Below are 22,266 nucleotides of genomic sequence, written 5' to 3' on the forward strand. Positions count from 1 at the left end.
CCCCCCCTCCCCCCACACATTTTTTTTCCAAAAGGCATTTGAAGTTCATTTCTCTTTCAGCAAATCACACTTTAAAATCGGAGGTTCAAGGACCCAAACACAAGAGCTTCCTCCCACCCCACCCATGCGCTGGAAACCCCCTTCCTCACCTCCCCACCGCCTACGTGGATCTCGAGGGATGATCTTTCCCATACCCACCCAGAGCTGTTTTCAAAACCAATCCCAGCATTGACTGACCTGTTACAAACCCCCCTCCCACCCCATCCTTGCCCCGTACTGTGAGTTTTACTGAGCGGATACATGAAGGCGTAGATAAGACTAGTAAGACAGAATATATTCATCATCCCTATCACAACGCTATGTCTCTAAGGCATGCCGTCCTAAACACGATGAGATTGAAAGCCAGCTGGCTTCCCGCACGTCCCATCTTGTGTACCTGAGGGAGGGAGGGAGAAGGGGATCTGAATTTGCTCTCAGATGTGCCACCTTCACTCCTTCTTAGTGTCTCCTCTTTTGTTTTCCCATTTCCGCCATTAAAATCCACCATCCTTCCTCCCTCTTCAAAGCTGCTTCACTTTTCCTAGAGGTTAAAATCCCTCTGTGTGTGTGTGTGTGTGTGTGTGTGTGTGTGTGTGTGTGTGTGTTGGAGGCTGGCTTCTAACATTACTTTTTCTCCTCCAGCTTGGAGCTAAAAACTGAGCATGATGTCTGAGGCTGTTGTCTAGAATAACTTCTGTGCTGGGTTGGAGAGGACAGAGAGGCTGAAAAACTGACCACACAGGACAGTGAGGACGATGTATTCAGAGGAATCTAGCCACTGGCTTACAGACATTGGGTGTTTATGGACAAGAAACCCAGCTAGGGGTACCTGCCCAACGCATTAGCTAAGGGGGCTCAGTAGGATGTTGGTTAGCAGCTCAAACTAGCAGAAGGACATCTCAGGAGAAGAGGCATCTCTGCGTGCTGATTCCTGCATGCTCTGGCCACCCTCTCTGGTTTGTTTTTCCCGTATCTCCACACCCCTCGAGGTATGTACACAACTGCCTGCAGATAGCAGAGCTGGAGCTGTGGGATTCAGCTTGTTGGCAAGCTGCCACGTTCACAGCCATTTCTGATCTAGCCTTCACGTGGAGGGAAATCCCTGACAGGGGAAGACCTCTTCTGGCCTTTGGGCAGCTCATGTCACATCTCTCTCTCATGCTTTCCCTTCTGGGACTTGGCTGGGCCTTCCTCTGCGGAGCCGCTAGCTGCTGCTCATGAAGCCCTGTGCGCTGTGAGGACCTGGGGTTTGTAGGCAATGTTGTCTTGCCCGAGGTCGCTTGCTGTTGCAGAGATGCCAGCTACCTTCTCTGGAGGGGGCTGTGGCAAATTTACAGCACAGGGCAGCAGTGTCCAGCAGGTCACCACGCTTAGTGCAGTGTCTTGTCTTGGAAGCTTCCGTCTTTGAAGCTTCCAGCTCGTGACTCTTTGTAGATTTTAAGGAAGAAGAAGTAAATTCAGCTTTTTCCCTGAGACACCCTGGAGGAGTCTCAGCCTTTATGTGTGACAGCACAGTACTGGCCCTTGCTGGGGACCAGCAGCTGGTCACAGCGCTGCCCTAGGGATCATGGAGAGCAGGCGTGCTGTGGCGGGGGGTTCCCTAGGCCTCGTCAGCCCGGGTCTTTGGGAAATGGGTCCAGGAGCTATAGACACTGGAGATACATGGTTAGAAGGAGCAAAGGGGGGGGAGAAGGTGAGAAGTAGAGCAGGACTGTACCTTCCTCCTTGCGGCTGTCATCCTTCCATGAGGCTGAGCCATCAGGAGAAGCAGGATCCTTTCACCTTGGGCACACCCAGCAGGAGAGCAGCCCGCTTCAGTAATCCTTGTCTCTGCAGGACTTAATTTTCTTTTGCTCCATGTTACCTGTCCTGGTTTGGGGCATTTGTCTGAGCAGGTTACACAGGGCACATCACAGGCATGAAAGTAGGAGACTGGCTTGTCCCAGGGGACGTGTGGCATATCCAAAGCCAGTTTGGGAGGGCGAAAATATCATGAATTTAATAAAAACTCCTCAAGGGTTGGAGTGAAGGGAAAAGGGGGGAGTTTACAGGTAGAAATAGAGAGCTGGAGGCTAGAGGATGAGGCAAGACCCAGTCTCCATGAAGCTCAGCCAGGCCTGAGGCAATTCTCATCAGTGGCTTTGGGTTGCCTCCTGCTTCATCCCTCTTCTTCCTCCCACACTTCTTGGCCTTGGAAATGGCAGGTCCCTGTCTAGGTGCTGTGGGCCATCCCCTCTGATGTGGGGGCTGGAGTATAGCCCCACCCCAGCTCCGCTTGCCTTGGGATGAGCTAGGCTCACTTGCAGCCAAGGAAAGGTGAGACATGACATACTTTCCAGCAAGTAATGCTTTGGCCACAATGTTTACCCCTTCAGAAATACCATCTCCTTAATTTTTAGGGTCAAGTGAAGGATTTTGGTGGCTGGGTTGTCCTGCTGCTGGCCTGAGGAGGTCCACCTGTGGTGGGGCACCGAACCAGTTGCGTTATACCTGTCCACTACCCACCAGGATTCATTTGGAAGCAGTGCACTGGGACAAGAGGTTCATGGGACTCACGCTGCAACTAATTTAAAAAAAAAAAAAAAAAAAGTCCACCTAGATGTATTGAGCTTAAGTAGGGTAAGATGATGCCAAAGAGGAAGCCCCTGCTCTGAGCATGCTGGGAGGTCGGATCGGGGGGACCATTTCCCAGTGACATGTGTGGGGGGGGTGTGCCAGAGCTGCCTCCCTCCCCGAGCACACTGAGCACATCTCTGTCCCCCTCCCTCCCCACACACGATGGGGAGGGCAGTTCCCAAAAAAAGAGAGACCAAACCATTCCCCACGGGGCTCTGCCGCTAGATGTTGCTGCACTATGGAGCGTCGGCGCCGGGAGTGAGAGGCCGTGGGGTGGGGAGAGAGATGGAGACACAGAAAGAGAGAGAAAAGTGTGATGGAGAGCTGTAGGGACGTGGGGCAACAGGGTTGTCTTGCTGCAGGGCCTCAGGTGCTTAGCCAGAGGCATTGATGTAGAGCTGGCTCTTGAGGATGTAGTCAATTACGGGCTGGCAGAGGTAATCCACGACATGTCCGTCCCCATGCTGCAGGGCCAGTCTGGCGGAGTGGGAGAAGAGGATGGGTCAGAGGGGTTGCATGGCCCCTTTCCAGGGCTGACCAGGGCTGGAAACACCGTGGTGTCCCCATGAATGGAGGGGTTGGCTGGGGGCACCCTGATTCCCCTCCATAGCAGGAGGCCCTCAGCATCACCCACCTGCTTTTGGTGGAGCTGATGACTGACATGGGGTGGTTCAAGTCGTCCTTCACCACCAGGATGTTGCTCTGTGGAGGGAGGAAGAAGAAAGAAGCAAAGGGATGGCCCGAAAGCTGGTGTCTGCCCAGTTGATGATAGGGACCTGGGCAGGGCTTGGTGGCCCCATTGCTGATCCCAGTAAGCAGCTGGGGCAAAACCAAGGTGGAATTCTCCGGGCCCCCCTGCCCTGTGTGATGTTGGTGAGGCCGGGTGGCACTTTGAGGCTCTCATTTGGGCTCACGAGAAAGTTTCATCTCATGGAAGTGGTGCAGCAAAGGGCAACAGTGAGGGCAACAAAGATGATGAAGGGTCTGGAGGGAAAGATGTGTGAGGAATGGCTGAGGTCCCTTGGTTTGTTCAGCCCAGAGCAGAGCAGGCTGAGGGGAGGCCTCATGGCGGCCTGCAGCTCCCTCACGAGGGGAGCAGAGGGGCAGGCGCTGAGCTCTGCTCTCTGGGGACAGCAACAGGACTTGAGGGAACGGCATGGAGCCGGGACAGGGGAGGGTCAGGCTGGGTGTTAGGGAAAGGTTCTGCACCCAGAGGTGGTCGGGCACTGGGACAGGCTGCCCAGGGATGTGGGCACAGCACTGAGCCTGACAGAGTGCAAGGAGCGTTTGGACAATGCTCTGAGACACACGGTCTGATTTTTGGGTGGTCCTGTGTGAAGCCAGAAGTTGGACTCAATGATCCTTGTGTTCCAGCTTGGGGTATTCTCTGATTCCCTGACTGTGTGTGAATCCCCTTACCTTGTACTTGCGGAGTATTGAGGAGTGGTTCATGATCCGATCAGGGTCTGCTCCATCCCGGGGGACCACCACAATCCCGAACTCCCCAACGATCACCTCCATCTAGAATCAACCCAAAGAGAGTTTTCATAACCTCCTGGTGCAAAAATCATGTCCCCCCCCCGCAAAATGGAGCTGCACACCCCATGAATGTTTAGCAAAGGTCTGGATGGAGCTAGCCTCAAATTTACTCCCTTTCTGGACAACCTTTGGCAGAAGCTTAGATTTATTAAGGAGTGCTGCTGGTGACATGTTGAGTGGTCTGTGGTAGATGAAATAAAAAGGAACAGGGTTAAATTCTATTAATGGAGGTCAAAGTTAGGCTTTAGGGAGGACCTGTCATGGTGGAAAGGCTAGCAGCAGCACATGTTGCCTGAGGAGGACATGAACTCTGCCTCACTGAAGATTTGAGTGGAAGAGGCGGCAGCTGCACTGCTGGATCAGGCACGTTGTCTGCACAGCCCTTCATCCCTGGCCCTCTTTGTGTTTACATTATTATTTACTGTTCTCCCTGAGATGGTGCTCCATGGCTGGCTCACCATGGCCGGGTTCTCCTCAGGATGGAAGGGGAGAGGTTTGGAGGCACTGATCCCAGCACCATGCAGCTTGCTCCCACTAGCCTGGGGCAAAGTGACTTGCCCAAAGCTGGCTGAAGCATTTTTTATTTCCAGCAGTCACCAGCTGTGATTCAGAGCACAGAAGGGGGTGAGCAGGTCAGTAATCCAGCCCCTCTCCCTAGGGCTGGTGTTTGAGATGGGCTCGTGTCTCAGTGCACTGAACTGTGCCAGAATCCTAGCAGTTCACTGTAAAAGCACCAACACTTGAGCAAAACACGGAGCTAGGCATCTCCATAGGGGTCATTTGCCATCTGCAGGTCAGATCTGCCTTTGCAAGGGAGAAGAGCAACTTTTCCATCACTCGCTTTGCATTCTGCCATGTGGTTGTAGTTTCAGGTGCCTGCTCTCCCCACCAACCTCACCACAGCCATTATTGCAGCTGGCTCACTTGCTGCCCCACTGTGAGATGGTGTCAGACAGCATCTGGCTGAGGATTCAAGACGGTTTTTCTTCTTGGTCTTAATTCCTTTTTTCTTTCTTCCTTTATTATTATTTTTTTCTCCTTTAATTGTTGTTGTTGTTATTATTATTACTCATTCTTCTTTTATTGAGTGCAAGCTGTTGATATTGTTTCAAATGTCTTTAATTTCTAATGTCAGGACAACAATTCTCTTACGGCAGTTTTGTAAACCTCTACTTTCCTACCTTGACAGCTTATTCTGTTGGGGCACGCACCTACTTGATCCTGCCTCCTTCCAAGAGAAAACAAATGGGAGTGCATTCTTCAAAATCCCCTAGGAGAGGGTTACCCTGCAGCAGCTGTGCCTTGGGTGGCCCTGTGCGAGTAGGCACAGGTTTGGAGGCCAGGAGAGCTGGGCAGGGTTGCTGACGTGGTTACTTGTGCAGGGGAGGCAAGGGCTCGGGGCGGTGGGGACAGCAGGGATGGCTCCTGTGAGCCTGGAGGACCTGGGCAGCTCCCGGCAGTGCTGGGTGCAGGGGAGGCAGCAGCGGAGGAGGGATGGAGCCAGGGGAAGGTGCACAGGGGGTCCCAGCGGCGACTCACGTCAGACTCATTCCAGAGGCCAGGGATGCAGAAGGACTCCAGCAGGTCACTGCCGCAGAGCAGGAGGATGCGGAGCTCTGAAGGAAGGAAGCGGAAAAGTTCAGAGGTGGGGCAAACAGGGCTGGGCTCCTCCCCTCCTTGCTGTCATCCCATTGCTCTGCTTGAGTGAGTCCTCTTCCACCAAAAAAATCCCCCCCCCCCCAGAATGTGTCCTGCTAAAGATCCCACGGTCCTTCTTGCATCCCCAGTGGTGCCAAACGGGAAGTTCACCCTGAACTACCCCATATGCTATTTCATCTCCTCTTGTGTGCTGCTGTGTCATTGCTGTCTGCTCCTAGGTGGCTGCTGTGCCCTGGAGGTGAGACATCCCACGGGGACAGGAGTAATTTCTGCATTTTATGGACGTGCATAAGTGCTCTGTGATCTGCTGTGGGGGCTTGATCCACAGAGAAATGTGGAGGGCCCTGGGGAGGTGATGGTCCCAGGTCCCTTGCCACCAGGGTTCCTGCACTGCTGAGCACTGGCGCGGCATGGCGAGGGGCTGGGTACTCACCAATCTCCTCGTATCTCATCACTGTCCCCAGGTTGGCATTTTCATCTGGGGGGGAGGCAGAAGAGAGGTGCTAGTGCCTGGCAGGGGTGCTGGGGAGGGAGAGGGGGCCTGGAGGTGGTGCTGGGTGTCTCCTGTACCTACCCACAAAGGTGAAGCGCTCCATGGGCGGGCGAACACAGCAAATCCGACTCAGGCTTTCTCCCACCTTCCCCAGGATCTTTGCTAAAGGCAGAGAAGAAAAGAGGTAAGATGGGGACAGGCTTTGTCCATGGCTGACCACTTGAACAGAGTACAGGAGCCTCCCACACATGGGGACAGCAGCTCCCGCCACCTCCTCTGGCAGACGGCTCAGCCTTCAAATAACCAAATATCCATCGGGTGCAATGGAGCCTGCGGAAAGACCTGACCCAGGCCAGCTGAAAAATGATTTTTTTTTTTTTTCAGATGGAGCAGGGAAGGGCAGAAATATGCAGCCAGGAGAGTAGAGGGAGCTGGAGTGGTTTTCATCAGGAGCATGGACATGGGGCAGCTTAACATGGAGGTATAGAAATCTTTTGTTTGATTTAGGAAAACCAACAAAAAATAAGTATGAGTCATGAGGCAGGTGCCTCCGGTCAATCTTGGGGTTCCCAGGGCTGCAAAGAGTTCAAGCACCCTGCCATTCCCTATCTCCAGTGGTGCCAGCACACCAAAAAACTGTGAGGAGGATGAGGGAAATCCCTGCTCTACCATTAGTGGTGGAGGAGGATGAGCTGGAGGAGCTCGGGAGAGCTCAACCCAAAGAGGCATGTGTTTGGTTGCTTGGGCTGGGATGTGAGGACTGAGTGGCCAGCTCCTCTTCTACACCCGCAGTGCAACCTACCTGCGGTGGGCTTGTTGGAAACATTGTTGTTCTGGTAGATGGGCTGCGGAGACTCGTTCTGGGGCTGTCCGATCACGGGGGTCATGGAGGGGGTGTTGACGTTGGAGAGGATGCAGCCAGTCACTCTCTGCAGCAAGGAAGAAGTTTAATTGAAAGGGTGGCTTCCCCAAGGCTGGAGGTGCCTCCCAGAACTTTTAACACCCCCGTAGAGAGCCCCTGTACCCAAAGATGAAGGTCATCACTAGTGACAGACACATCCAGACTCATTTTAGGATTCCTGTTGCTATATGACCCCACCAAATGGGTCTTGGGCCCAATGAGTTGTGATTATAGCTCAGGACAGTGGGGTTGGGTTTTTGCACTGGCCCTTAAGGCTGGCAAAGTTGCTGTTGTCTTGTGTGCAGGCAGGTGCAACCTCTGTCGCTTGGAGGTGCTTATAAGTTCTGAGAACTTCTGCCTGGGCGTTTGGAAGGACTGCCTCCACTCCTGCTCCTGGTGTGCACGGGACTCAGGTGGCCATCATCCCTGGCTGGAGGTGATGTCCGATTGAGTGGCCGTGGGACTGAAGCCACTCCTCACATTTTGCCCTGGTAGATGAGTGTGCTGGTGAGCCCACCTCCAAGCAGTTTTTGCACAGCAATGAAGTTCTGCTTTAGAGGAAGTGTTCCTTGTTATCTACTGCTCCTTGCTTGGCCCCCGCTTACTGGTGACAGCACGAGTAGCTGATCCGAAGGGCTCCATTTGCTTTTGCATGCAGGGAAGAGAAGCACACAATAGCTGTGGCAAGGGGCCTCGCACACTCCTCCAGGTCAGGCAATTGTCTGCATCTTCTCTGTTTTGGTCTTTGGTGCCCACCTCTGGGTTCAGGAGCACCAGCTGGGTGGAGGATGGTGTCTGCTGCCTGATCCCGGCATGGGATCAGGTCGCAGGGTGCCCACAGAGCAAGGGCTCTCACCTTCATCAGGTCACGGTGGTGCTCCAGCACGCTGCAGGTGGTCTGCCAGGTGTCCTGGTAGCACTCCCAGGGGTCCACCCTGCAGGAGCAACAGCATTGGCTGATGTCCTCACGTCTCCTTCCTCCAGCCCTTCCACCCAGCTCTCCCTGACGGCTTCATCCCCACTTGTCCCTTCCTCACACAGTCCCCTGTGTGGGACAGGACCTGAACACGTGTGCCTGTGCCCAGGCTCCTTCCTGTTCTTGGTACCCAAATTCCACTTGGCTTGGACGTGTCTATGTGTGCTATGACCCTCCCTCCTGAAGGCAGCTGAGATGCTGGTCCCACCTCAGATGCGGGCCTCCTGCGGGCCAGTGCTTGCTGGCCCCTTGGCCCTAGCGCCTGTCCCTGTGGTGGCTATTCGGGCTGGAAGGGACCACGAGGACCACGAGGACCACGAGGACCATCGGGGCCACTCACCGGATCCAGTCGGAAGACTGCACGGCCAGCTGGCACATGGTCAGGCGGTGCCGGCTGGAGACCAGGCCCTGCAGGAGAGTGGTGAAGGAACGATCAAAATGAAGGTTAAAAGGAGACGGCCCATAAACACAGCTGCAAAAAGTGGTTTAAGCTCCACCCTTCTGGATGAGGGGGAGTCCTGCCTCTCAGAGCTGCGGCAGTCAGCGTGGTTACCTGGGGTATAGTGGCTGCAGACCCAGGATGCTGGGCAAGGCAGAACATCTCTCCTATGCTTTTTTTTTTTTTTTTTTTTTTTTTTTTTTTTTTTTACTCTAGAACACACTTCTAAAGCTCACTTGTATTGCTGCTCTCCTCAAAATAAAATTGGGTTTTAAAATCATTTAGACAACCCAACCCAAGCAGAATGACCACCATCACTTTGCTTGGCAGCTGTTCTCTTTGCTCTCTAGTTTTAGTTGGTTACAGGGTCTCGCTGCAAGTTTTATCTAAAGCCTGTGTGGGTTTATCCCTCTCCATCTTCTCAGAGGCATTCCCATGGCTCCAGGACGCTCAGCACGGCACATACAGAGAGGAAAGAGATCACGGGGACAACTCACCATCTTCCCATAGGAGTCATGCACAGGCGAGACGATGCCACCGATGACGATGAACCGCCCAGTCTTGTGCAGGTAATCGCGGGCCCTCTCTGGAGAACAACAAGAGGGGGTCAGTGCACCAGCCCAACCCACCAAGCCCTGCAAAACCATATTTTTGGCTTTGCCAAATACCCTTAGAGGGATTCATCTCCAGCTTCATATGGCCATCACCTGCCTTGCCCTAAAAGCTGCACCCTCAGCTCCCAGCTGTGGATCTGGTACCTCTCACGCCCCCCAAAATTAGTAATTTCCATCATTTAGGCAAGGGTTCCAACATCTTCATCCTCCACTGGCTTTTATTGTCTTCTGCAGGGCTGATCAAAAAATTATTTTGTTCCTCCAAGTTTTGACATGCAGAAAAAGGAATATTTTTCATGAAAACAGCTTTTGGGACAGATAGAAGTCAAGAACGGTACTGTGATTGCCATGCCCCTGGGACAGCCAGTGAGACATTTGTCAGCCTTCGTGCACCTCCTAGGCTCCCCCTAAATCCTCTCTCTGGCTTTCTTCCCAGTCCTTGTGCCCTCTACTTGCCGGTGTCTGAAGAAATTAAAATGGGATTGAATAATTTGATTTGTGCAGAGGAGCAGGGAGGACATCTTGGCTTGCTCAGCCCTGTGATAAAGGTCACCATGGGAGAGAAAATGGGCTGGAAAGGGTGTTTGAGAGGAGTAGGGGCATTGGGTGGAGGAGGCTGTCCCCTTTTGGGCAGGTTGCTAAAATCAGTGCCACTGCATGATTATTGCTATGCGTGGTATAAGTTATGTACATAAAAACACCCTATGCAGAAGCTTGAGAGCCCCTTGTGCATGCTCAGGACCTTCACAAACACTGAACCAGTCCCCAGAAAAGCCTAAAATCTTACTCTGACCCCAGACTCCTGTGTGCATTCAATGGACGAGCGTTGGAGAAAGGGAGCTTTGTTCCCATTTACAGCTGCGGACTGAGGATTATGTGGTGACTTCCCTGGGACTTCCCTTTATAGCCTGCTGTGATGGCCAAATATGCACTTAGGAAAAAAAAAAAAGCCTTTCTTCTCCATTTTATGTTTTAAAAAGAGGAATCATAGGGAAAGAGTGGCAGCTTCTCCCTCTTGGATGCTCTGTGTGTGCCATTATTGATGTCGACAGAATCACAGAATCACAGAATGGCTCGGGTTGGAAGGGACCTCAAGGATCAGCTGGTTCCAACCCCCAACAGGCAGGGACACCACCCACTAGATCAGGTTGCCCAGGGACTCATCTAACCTGGCCTTGAACACCTCCAGGGATGGGGCATCCACAACCTCTCTGAGCAATCTGTGCCAGTGCCTCACCACCCTCTGAGTGAAGAATTTCCTCCTAACACCTAATTTAAATCTCCCCTCTTTTAGTTTAAAACCATTCCCCCTTGTCCTGTCATTATCCACCTGAGTAAAGAGTCCTTCTCCATCCTTTTTATAAGACCCCTTTAAGTACTGAAAGGTTGCAATGGGGTCACCCCGAAGCTTTCTCTTCTGTAGGCTGAACAGCCCCAGCTCTCTCAGCCTTTCTTCGTAGGAGAGGTGCTCCAGCCCCTCGATCATCTTTGTGCCCTCCTCTGGACCCGCTCTAACAGCCCCACATCCTTCATGTCAACGGCCTTCCCATGGGTACCTCTAAAGTTAATCAATTGTGAAGGGGGAAATTGTATTTTTTTTTCCTGAACCTGCCCTGGGATCTCTTACAGACTAGGAGAAAAAAATAAATACATAAAAAAAATTAAAAAAAGACAGCATAGCGTATAAGTTTTGCATTTAAAATACTAAGAAAAAAAATAAATTCTCTAACAAAAATGGTCATGGACTTTTAAATTAACACATACTCTCATTAGTTCCTGCTTTGCCCTGGACTGATTTTCCTTGCCAAAAGAAGACTGAAAACACTAACCTGTTCACCTCCAAGCTTCCTATTTGTGTGCAGCATCTTTGTCAAATTCACTCTAAGGAAAGCAGAATGGCTTCACGGTTGTGAAGGTGACCTATACTCTTAGTTGGGCCCAAGTTTTTGGTGGCCAGAACCAAAAAATTCAGCCAGATACCCACTTCCTGAGGGCTGTGTGAGCGTGAGCTAGCCCAGCTCTGACCCCACACCCCGGGCACTGACCCCGACCTGCGCCGCATCCTCTCTGCAGCAGCTCTCAGGAGAGATCGGACCTGAGCGCCCTTCGGAAAACCCTCTGGGCACCTGCAAGCGAAGGAGTGTAAGCCCAAGAAATCCCATATAATTCCAGCAGCTGTAGGCAGAGAAAGTGCTTGCCCGTTTCTACAGCAAGTCCAACAGCCTCGGGAGGACAAATCCTTTTGGATGTCCAGGTGCCCCTGGCGGTGCAGCTCACGGGAGGGAGGAGGTGGATGTTCTTGCTCTGAATTGTTCACTTGCTATCTAACTGCATATCAGTCTCTTGAGAAACCTGCAGGAATTCTGTTGCTCTTCAAAATATATATTTAAAAGTTGGGATTTGCATTTGCAAGAACTTGACATCTACGTCAGAAATACAGGACAGAAATACCAAATACCAGGAGACACAAGATAAATGCTGGGACAGCGACAGGGGACCTGGGGCAGGTGGCACCATGGCTTTGGGGTGTCACAAGACGATGGCGTGAGTTTGTGGCACATCAGTGCTGTAATCACAAAACCGCATTAAAGCCTTGTGGTTTTTTTTTTTCCCCCACAGATTTAATTTTCTTGGACTGAATTACTCTTCAATGTAGAGATGGAGAAAGCTACAGGCAGCTGTAGCCATGCCTGTCCAAGCACATAAGCTTATCCAGCCTTGAGTGTCGTCCTCTATATGAGGCAAGAGCAAATCACTTTAGGTCTTCTAAGAGGGGATGGTAGTGCCCACGGCGTGGATGGTGGAAAGTGGTGGAGGTCACGACTGGTGCTGAAAGGGCTGAGGGTGAGTCTTCGTCTGCCTTTGGGTCTTCCAGCCCAAAAGCAGCGGTGCTGTGCACACAGTGGGGTTAAGCTGAGTTGCTCCGTGCCAAAGTATGACCTGTGGGTTTATTTGGTTGTTTATTTGGTGGTTTTTTCTCGGTTTCTGTAGCTGGAAGTGGGATGCTGGCTTTGTTGGATCATTGCTTTGAGTAGTCATGGCTGCTCTGACAGTGCGGTGCTTGGTGCTTCCTCCAAAGCCCTGGGCCGTTACACCCTCTCAGAAAATGCCTTTTTAAATAAAACTTGTATATTCATGCAAAGCATGCTGCTTGTGAGGAGCGGGTTGAAGACTCCCTGCAGATATGGGGATGCCAAAGATAATGCAATGGTGTCGCATTCCTCTTCTCATCTGTATTCCTTATGGTCAGCCATCGGTGCAGCTCCTGGCCTTATCTCCCTGCTTATGCAAAGATTGCTGCTTGGGAAACAAACAAACAAAAAAAACCACTGAGATTTTGTCAGGAAAGCCATTGGTCTTGGGAGTCTGGGTCCCAGGTTCGTTGGGTTCCTGGCCTGTTTGTCACTGCACTCAGCCTGGTGACGAGGTTTCCAAACTGATGGCTCTTGAGACTGGCCTGAGAGAGCGAGGCTGGACTGAAATGAAACAGCTTTTTGGTGAGGAAAATGTCGGCGGTGGGAGCTGAAATGCTTCTCTGCATCCTCTGAAGTTCCCCCTCCACCAGTGCCGGTGCCTGGTGGGACAGGGCAGGAGCTGGGGACGTCACACGGAGCAGCAGGAGGGCTGGTGTTGAGCATCCCGGTGCCGGCGGTGGGCTTTTCTCCAGCGTTGTGGCCAGAAGAGCAGGGCTGAGCTGCTCTCCTTGCACCCCAGCCTCCAGGCCCTTCCTCAGCCCGGTTCTGCCTGGTGCCATGTGCCAAAAACCACCACATCCACACCGTCAGGCACCAACCATTACTGGGCCAGGGAAGGACAGAAGGGGCCCGCTTGGGGAACACGGGTCCTGCTGACACCTCCCCGCTGGCAGGGGTTGTGTCCCCAGCCCAGCCTTCCTCCCCTCTGCCATGAGTGGATTTTGTGTGGTTTTGGCACTGCCACCCCCTGCGAGACGATGGTGAGGCAAGGACTGATCACAGGGCGTGCTCCAGGGCTACAGAAACGATAAATGATTGTTTTGTGTTCAGATCACTCCAGAAATAGCATCCTGCTCCCCTGCTAGGAAATCGCTGCTTATTTAAGAGACATTTCTTTTTGGAGATTTTCACCAACTATATTTAATCGTAACGCTTCCGCCCCACTGGCGCCGCTCCATCGCCTCAATTGATGTTAATGAAATCAAATATTCCTTGTGCTTAATCCTTCAAGGTGTGATTTCAAATGTTTTGCCTTCATCCCCGATTCATCCCCACCCCTAAGAGTTTCTCTCTCCTTTGTTTTCTCCCAGACGAGGAGATGCAGCCCAGGGGATGCTGCGGAGCCACTGCTACAAACCCGCACAGGCACTGAGGGCAGGGCGGGTGCCTTCCCCCCAGCCAAAATTCCTGCTCCTGCGGGGACCAGTGACCCAGATATGCAAGCACAATGCTCTATCCTTTAGCCAGCAGCACTTTTGGGTCTAAATCTTGTTCCATACCCTGTGCCTAAGTCAGGCAAGGAGCCAGCAGTTATTCTCAGCCTAATTGAGTGATGTATATATATATATATATATCTATATGACTCTGAATGCCAAATCAGGGATGTCTTTGTGGCTGCATCCACTCGGGCCTTCAAATAATGCTGAAAAATGAATTTGGGCACCAGGCTGGGACAGCTCTCGAGGCTGAACTGTGTGACAAACCTGTCGTTTCCCTGTCCCCCAGCACTCCTCGCCCGCCCGCCTGGCTTCGGCGTCCCTGCTCCCCAGAGCACACGGCGATGTCCCTGCTGCAAAAACAAGCCCTGGCTGCTCTCCAAGGAAAGCTTCACTTTCCAAAGAAGTGGGAGGAGGGGGTAGAGCTATCCCATTAAGCCCCGTTAATGCTTAATGATTTTTCATCTCCAAGATAATTGCTCCGTTACACTTTCCCCCCACCCCTTTAGTCCTGAGCTGCATCCGGGCATTGGATAAAGAAGAAAATCGGGAGGGACTTCCATGCTAGATGGCTTCAGTTGTTGCTGCACTCTTCTTTTAATGGCTTTTCACAGGCGCAAAAAAGAACCAGCCAGCAGGATACCTTGATACTAGAGGTGGAAGCCAAGGTTTTAAAGCCTCCAGAGGTGCAGCGCCTGCATATCCTCCCTGCAACCCCCCTGGGCCCTGGAGAGCCGCCTGAAGGATGAGTAAGGAGGCTCAGGCCATTGCCATCTGTGGCATCCTGACTTTAAAAAAAAAAAAAGAGAGAGAAGGTTGAAGGCTGAGTCACTTCCCAGTGAGCTGACCTACAAAGAGCAGAGCACCTACACGAGACCCAGCCAGATGGGGCCTTGGAAGGGATCAGGCCAGTCCCAGTTCATCTGTGTCCCTGTCACGGAGCCTGAGAAGACGCATCGCAGGGAGAGCCTAACCCGGGCCAGGGTGCTTTTCCCCTCTGGGTGATCCCACCCCGGAGCTGAGGAGCAACGTGTGCAGGGGCACGGTTATGGGAGCTGCTGCTGGCACCAGAGCTGTGCCGATGCCTCCAGGTGGGCCCTGGCTCTGCAGGTCCAACTCGCTGCAGGAGAAAGGTGCTGAGCTCCTTCCTCTTCCAGCGCAGTGTTTAGAGAGAAACGGGTCAAAATGATTACAGGTGAGCATTTGAGGACAAAATGCCCCAAGCCCACTGAACTGGAGCAGGGAACGGTGCAGAGCTGTGCCCTCCCGAGCAGGAAGGAAGGAAAGAAGGTGTTGCATGGCCAAAGTGGTCTGGTTTTGCCATGAACCCCTGGGGATGTGAGCGCCACCTCCGATGGCTGCTTTTCTCATTGCCTGTCTCCCCAAGGAACCCACCGGCCGTTTTGGGGGGAAACACCAGCCCACAACAAAGATCCTCCCGTTCCCCCCAGGGTCTGACCCCAAACTTGCATCGCATGGCTGTATCTCTACTTTGATTAGAGCCCAAATATCAGTGACCAAAATAAACCCTTTGGCAAACAAAGGTGAGTGTGTTCCGGCTATTCCCAACTGCTCGCTTTGGGAATGGCTTTTATTGCCTCGAGCCTGCGGATAGAGTCAAGTAGGACAAACTCAGCAGCAGAAGGCACATGGCAAATATTTTCATTATCCTGCCGTGGAAATGGTCCTCTTCTTCTGCCAGGATGCTGGTGGATGTAGGACAGGTGCCTCGCTGCTCGTCCCCAGAGAGGTGCCGCTCCCCACCACAGCCAGCTGCAGGCTGGTACATTCCTGTCACCAAGAGCATTTTTTTTTTAAAGGAGAAAAAAAGTGGATTCTTTCACTTGTTTTCCACTGGCTTCCTTTCTTGTGCAATCAAATGGGTTTTTTCTTGCATATCCAAACTGTGGCAGCACATCCCAGAGAGCATGCTGCCTGGGTGCAGCCCTGGATGGGGCAGGGACGGGCACTGCCCCTGCCGGGGTGCGGTTGCACAGTGGCTCCTGAGATCCCCATTTACTGGGGCACCAAGCAAAGAAGCTGCAAGCAAAGCTGCTCCGTCCGGGTTCCCCATGCTCCATGGGAGCTCTTCCGCATCTTCTCCTCAAAATCCAAAGCTGGTTCTGCTGTATTAGAGGCACCAGCTGGGAGAACTGAAGCGACGTGCCCAAGGTCGCAGGAGCGATGTGGGCACAGCACGCAGCTAGGCAACGTCCTCAACATCCCATGGGCTGCTGCTCAAAAGTAACAGGGCTGACCATGCAGGAGGTGCGAGCATCTTAGTGTGAGCCTCTGGTTTTGAAATGGAAGCGGAGCCCCTGGTTCTTGCTTGAATGAGGTTGTAGGAGTGGATTTCTGGGTTTGCTTGCGTTTGGTTGAAGCAGAAGGTAGCACGTGGCACGTTTCAGGAGGTGGTGTTGTTTTAGAGACAATGCAGAGCCTCACCAGCTGTAATAAATACTGCTAAATATTTAAGAGCTTATAAATAGTTTAGAAGGATCCTTGAGCAGTTATTGATGGAGTTTTGATGGTGCTGGGGAAGCTCCTCCGCTCCGTGGATCAGAAGGATGGGATGAGACGCTGGAGATGATGGAAGCTGGGGGTCAGTGGGTCCTCCTCTAGGGCGCTTCAGAGCCCAGCCCAAGTTAACATAAAGGACGCTGAGACGTGAGCACGGAGGAGTGGAGTTTGCCCTGCTACGACTTCCAATGTCCGATAACTCGCCTGGAGGGTTATAAATAACATCTCTCCTGGCTCTGCTGATCCCTCTGCTGCCAGCGCTCCCCGAGCCCAACCACGCTCTGGCACCACAGCGGGGAGCAAAGCCAGGCCCGAGTCCGCCCCTCGCCATCTGCGATGTCTTCCAGCCCGCCCTGAGCCCCCTCGCCCACCTTGATCATCGATCACTGGACCTAAGTGCATGGCCAGATCTCAGTGGGGATGAAATAGCAGCATGAAGCAGCCTTCGCTTCCTGCTCGTGGTGCTCGCTGTAGAGGCAAAGCCTCTCTCACATGCCTGATGAGCTTTTGCTAGAGGGGGAATTTTGCTTCTGGTCATCTGCAGATATTTTTGCACTTAAGGAAAAGGGGACAGGACGAGCCGTCCCTCTGCTCACCCATCTCTCCCAGCCCCGTTCCAGGCAGGGCAGAGCTCATTAAGCTGCCTTGCACTTCAGCTGTCTCAACTAGTAAGACAATGTGACTCCTGAAATTCAGGCTATTGAAACAACACAAGAGTGGCAAAAGCCTCAGCCCCTCCTTTTTCCTTCCCCTTTCCTTCCCAGGCTCGGTCCTTTTGGCTCCAAAGCCCACTGATGTAGCGCAGCGGAGCTCCAAGGGCTGCTTTGAACAAGCAGCGAGCGGCCCGGCCCGCTGGGATTTTTAATAGCTCAAATTCTCTTAAGAAGCAAAGCAACGGAGACTTTTACTTTTAATGGCGGAGCCCTCTGCCATTGTTTTCAGAAGTATTGTATTTCAGACTACTGCATTGTATTTCATGGTGTCAGAGAGATTTTTTTACCCATCTTACTGGCTGGGATACAAACTCACCTCAACGACAGATGCACGTCAAATATGGGGAAAGTTCAGTTCTAGTTAGACAAAAAGGGTGGAGAAGGGAAGGCAGTGGAGATTTGCTGAATTTCAGGGCTTGAGATTCCCCCAGAGCACAAGCTCTGCTTCTCTAGGTGTGCCGAGGACTCGGAGCTGTGTGAAATGAAGTGCGTGGGCATATCCATGGCCAAACAGACGTAAAGCGTGTAGGGTGCTGAGAGCCCCTGCTCAGCAACCCAGAGCTCGGTAAACCAAGCTGCAGCAGATGAGGAAGTCTGGATGCAGGCAGACACCATAGATTTAATTAAAATCACCCGCTTGCTATCAGTGCTTGATAGTGCAGAAAAAAAATGGTGTAAATAAAACCAGACGCCTCTGACAGTGAAATAACAGCACCGTGGCCCTTTCCTTGGGGTTTGCCCAAAGTGCTGTCTTCAAATCCAACTCTGAGCATCCCCATGCCCCAGCCTCCAGGATCCCATGGGCAATGCACCACCAGGGCTCGAAACCATCCTCTGCCAGGGCAGAGGGGTCAGGAAACACTCCGCTAACCAAAGCCTGATGAACAGAGGGGGAAATGGGAGTGGAGGAGGGCGCGGGTCAGGTTTGACATGTGTCAGAAGTGCCAAAATGGGAAATATTGCATTTGGAGAGTAACCTTTTGTTCTATAATTTAAGAAAAACAAACAAACAAAAAAATCAATATTAAAGCACTGCATTTTGATTGACCTGATACGCCTCCTCCCAGTCCCTGAGGTTCGGTTTGCAGGAATTATTGGGACAACCCCACAGATCTCGTACATTTATGGGGTAGGACAAGCCCTTTCCCACGCAGTGCTACAAAGCAGCTCACCGAACAGAAGCTCTTCCCCTCAGCTCCAGCACTTCGTTACCTCCCTTTCCAACCCTGAAACACCCTGAGAGGGAACCACACCAACCCTCCAGCCTGTGACCTTGCACAGGGACACCTTTAATCCCAGTACTATGCCCAAGACTACCTTCAAAGTGAACTGCATTTTCTTTTTTTTCTTTTCTTTTTTCTTTTTTAATTTAAGATACGCTTTCCACCTTGCTCTGGAGGCTGCCCTGTGGTTTTGTGCTCTGGAGGAGACACAGCTGTGCTGGGGTTCCCTGTGCTGGGACATGGCAGGGAAACGCTTTACTTGTCAAAGCTGGCAGAGCGCCGGCACATGCTCCAGTACGTTTGCATCACCATGCAGATAGTATTTTGCTTTTGACATTGGCCCGTTGGCTCTTGTCCTTTGGGTGGCATTGCTCGCATGGGGAGGAAGCAGCAGAACTGCACTGAGGCCAGGATGGGTGCTTCTCACCGCAGGCTGAAGCCCACCAGTGATCATGTTAAAGCCTCATTAAACCACCTCTGCCCTTTTCTTTCCTCCCGACTTTCCTTCCCCCCCGCCCCCCACGTCCTGGGCTGAGTTTCTTCTTGCCACATAAATATAGAAAATACAACTTAAAGTTGTGACTCAGAACACACGTACATCTCAGAGCACATCTAACACCACAAATAACTCGGAGTGTTTTCAGGGCTATGTGGGTGTTGTCGCAACCCCTTAAAACGGACAGCTCTACAGCACAGCATCTCACCTCCTTTTCCTTATATGTGAAGTTTATGTTTTGTGTTAATTATTAGCTTTTATGTATGACGTTTACTGTATATACACAGACACAAATCAGGCTTGCTTGGTGAGCCCTAGTGACCCAGCCACCGAACTGGTGGAGAGGGAAGGAGCCCGGCTGCAGTACCTTCATGGATGCCAGGGTCAGCCACGGGCTGCAGCTGGAGGTCTGGGGTTGGGACAAGTTCCCAGCTTCCTGCAAACCTGAGCATCATGATAGTGACTCTTAAATTCACGTCCAGTGGGAAAAAAAAAATCGGGGAAACATTTTCCCCGTTAGAAGAGCCTTTCAAATAACTAACCCATCTCTCATTCAGGAAAAATTCCTGAATTTGGGGTTTGGCCTGAATAAAACATGATAAGATCCAGACCGAGACATGTGATGGGCATACAGTGGTATGTCTATAGTGGCATGCCAGTGCAAGTCTTATATGTCCTCTCAGCTTAACTGGTGCCACGAATTAAATAGATAAATGGTATCTCTTTATGGTAAGCAACAAACCGTAACAGGCCAATGAAGCCCAAATATTTATCTGAAAAAATAAAGACGGTCATTTTGCACAAATTCAGCTCTTGGAAATACAGCATTTACAAGATAGGACACTCTTTTTGTTGGGCTCTCATAGCACAGAGCTCAAGGAGCAATACAAGTTTTGGTCACGATTCCCCTGCCCTCATATGATTCCTCTTTTAAATGGGGGTGAGGGAGTCCTCAAACAAAAATGTACAGGGATTTAGGAACTAATTTCCATGTCCTTTAGATGTAGAAGACTCTCTTGTCCCTGTCCCGGTTTCTCAGGACCTTACAGGCCAGGATCTCTCCAGGACATACAGACAAAAAATTTCCACATCAAGCCATCCTCTCTGAGCTAAAACATGTCTTCCTGGAAAACTGCTGAGTCCTGATTTAAAGCCTTCCAGTGACGGAAAATCCACCAGGTGCCTGAATGTCTTTTCCTACTCGTTGATTAATTTCACTCAAAAGCACACACCAGATTTCTAGTCTGAAGTTGTGTGGCATCCCAACCTGCTCCTGGCATGTCATCAGTACCTGCTCTGCCAAGAGAAGTGCCCACCCCCCCAGTCCCATGTCCCTCCCTCGTGCAGACACCCCTAGGCCATGATCTCGTTGCTCCTTTGTGGCTTTTGTAAATCTAGACCGAGCCTCTCTCCGCTCTCACCATAAAGCCTGGTTTCCGGAGCTAATGTAATTCTTGTTACTGTTCTTCCAGGAAGGGTTTGCTAATGCAGTATGTAAAAACGAGGCAACCTCTCTTCTTCTGCTTGATACTCCCCTGCTCGCACGCACAAGGATTGCACTCGCTGTTTTTTCTACAGCATCACATTGTTTGTATGCAGTGCACTACGTACGATTGCTCCTCAGTCCTTGACAACATCACCGTTTGGCAGAAGACATTTGTTTGCCTGTTGTTTATATGTGACGTGCTTTCCTCCTCGCTGGACACATGACTTTGCATTTGACTTCACTGTTTGAGTAAGGCATTTCTATCAAACAGACCGAGTCGGGCAGCACAACTGACTCGTTATCATCATTAATTCCTGTTCTATCCACTTCGGAGTCATTGGCGCTTTTTACCAGCGGGGATTATATATTTTCTTCCAGGTCATTGATAAAAGATACTGAACAGCACTGAGCCAAAAAAAAAGAAAAAAATCTCATTGTGTGTCAACTGCAAAGCATTATTTTACTGACCCTTATTTTCTAAAATAAATGTTGTTACTGTTTTTTAGTCCACTGAATATGGGCCACATTGATATTTTTAGTTTTACTTTTCTTAATCAGAATGTCATCTCTAACAATATGGATTACAGAAATCCGTTTTATCTATAGTCACAACCAACACCCTGTAATTTCATTTAATTACGTTTTGATTTTTAAATAGTTCCTCTTGTTCCTTTTTGTTTGCGACTGGTTTTAGCTTAGGGAATGGGATTTTTGAAGTTCTGGGTATATCGGTGTCCAGGAAATCTGCTCGCACTTAGGAAAAGAAATTACAATGTGATCATTTGCATCCAGAAAGCCGTTATTTTCTAGCCTGCTGACCGTCTCATTATGATCTACAAAAACAAGGTCTGACGCAGAACTACCCCAAGCCGATTTCAATTTCTTTTGGTGTCCGTGCTTAGAAACCTGCATACAGCTTACAGAAACCCCAGGGATGCTTCCCCAGCTGTAGCACAAGACCTTCAGCATCTGCTCTCCAGCCTGAAATCCCCCATCAGCCATCAGGGATGGATCCTCTCTGCGTGCTCTAGGAAGGCGTGTGAGAGGAGCTAGCCGATCTCTCCCCTTCCATTCCATGGGGCGGTCTGCAGCGGACACCTCACCCTCGCAGAACCCCCGTCCTCAGGCGAGTGGCTGCTTGCACGGGGATCTCCAGGCAGTCCGAGCTTTATCCGGGCAGTCGGTGTTTATGGCATGCCAGACTGTCTTTGACAGCGACTGCCCTTCCTCCCTGCCTGCCTCCATCCCTGCCTCCATCCCTCCCTTTTCCCTGAGCAGGCTGGAGCAGTGCTTTCAGCATCCCCGCCATCCGGACCACCTCACGGACGCTCAGCGATACCAATCACCTCGCGCCAGCGTTTCCGATTCCTACGGCTGATTATCAAACGCAAGGCTGGGCTGCCCGGCCCCTCCGACAGCCGCCTGTATTTTCGTTCACTTACGCCATACCTGGCTGTAGCTGCTTGGCCCGGTCCCTCCCTCCTCCCTCCCCAGCCAGGGGGAAAATAAAAGCGCTGCGGAGACCGCGGGCCCGCAGACACTGCCGGGAGCCTTTGCCAGGACGGCCCCGGGGGTCTTAGGGGCAGGGCCGCGACAAAGGGGAGCGAAAACGGGGCCCCCCTGCGCCTCGTGCCGCTCCCCACAGCGGGGCCGTCTTCCTCGGCGGCCTCCGGCTGCTGGCGAGGCCGGGACCTCGCCTCCTCTTCCTCCTCCTCCTCCTCCTCCTCCTCCTCCTGCTGCTGCTCCCTCCCGGCCTTCAGCACCACACGGCCCGCGGACAGCCGCCCCGGCCCCGCCGCCCCCGGTGCCCCCCGCGGGCCGCCCCCCCGCGGAGCCTCACCGAACATCTGGATGTGGCCCTTGGTGATGGGGTTGAAGCTGCCGCAGGCCAGCAGGATAACGTGGGTCTTGGTGGTCTCCGTCATGGCCCCGGCCCGGCCCCAGCCGCTTTTTGTGTCTCGGTGCGGCTGCGGCGGAGGCGGAGCGGGGGGGAGCGGGGCCGGGGCGGGGCCGGGGCCGGGGCCGCCTCCCGCAGCCTCCCCCCGCCGGCCGTGAGGGGAGAAGGGCGCTGGAAGCCGGGCGAGGAGCGCCGGAGGGGGCGGCGGGGCTGCTGGTCGGTGCCGTGCAGCTCTGCCTTCGCA

At 52.2% G+C, this 22,266-nt stretch overlaps 1 protein-coding gene across 1 annotated transcript; it reads right to left on the reverse strand.

Moving 5' to 3' along the window:
* Window positions 1-2,614: 2,614 nt before the first annotated feature.
* Window positions 2,615-22,125, reverse strand: NMNAT2 (nicotinamide nucleotide adenylyltransferase 2). Its single transcript, XM_040565479.1, has 11 exons — window positions 21,966-22,125; window positions 9,160-9,248; window positions 8,564-8,631; window positions 8,104-8,182; window positions 7,149-7,275; window positions 6,428-6,508; window positions 6,287-6,331; window positions 5,734-5,810; window positions 4,075-4,176; window positions 3,290-3,357; window positions 2,615-3,132 (listed from the first exon to the last, which is right to left on the reverse strand). Exons 1-11 carry the CDS (start codon window positions 22,048-22,050, stop codon window positions 3,030-3,032), a joined length of 924 nt encoding a protein of 307 aa, XP_040421413.1. The 5' UTR covers window positions 22,051-22,125; the 3' UTR covers window positions 2,615-3,029.
* Between the last annotated feature and the right edge of the window lie 141 nt (window positions 22,126-22,266).

This window comes from Cygnus olor, chromosome 8, assembly GCF_009769625.2.
Source record: "Cygnus olor isolate bCygOlo1 chromosome 8, bCygOlo1.pri.v2, whole genome shotgun sequence".
Classification (NCBI taxonomy): Eukaryota; Metazoa; Chordata; class Aves; order Anseriformes; family Anatidae; genus Cygnus; species Cygnus olor.

Excerpts from the sequence above, each read along its gene's own strand:
- NMNAT2 (XM_040565479.1), bottom strand. The coding sequence starts at position 22,050 with ATGACGGAGACCACCAAGACCCACGTTATCCTGCTGGCCTGCGGCAGC. Across the intron at positions 6,332-6,427 it reads GGAGCGCTTCACCTTTGTGG|ATGAAAATGCCAACCTGGGG; the intron begins GTAGGTACAGGA and ends CCTCCCCCCCAG. Across the intron at positions 4,177-5,733 it reads GCCTCTGGAATGAGTCTGAC|ATGGAGGTGATCGTTGGGGA; the intron begins GTGAGTCGCCGC and ends GGTTGATTCTAG.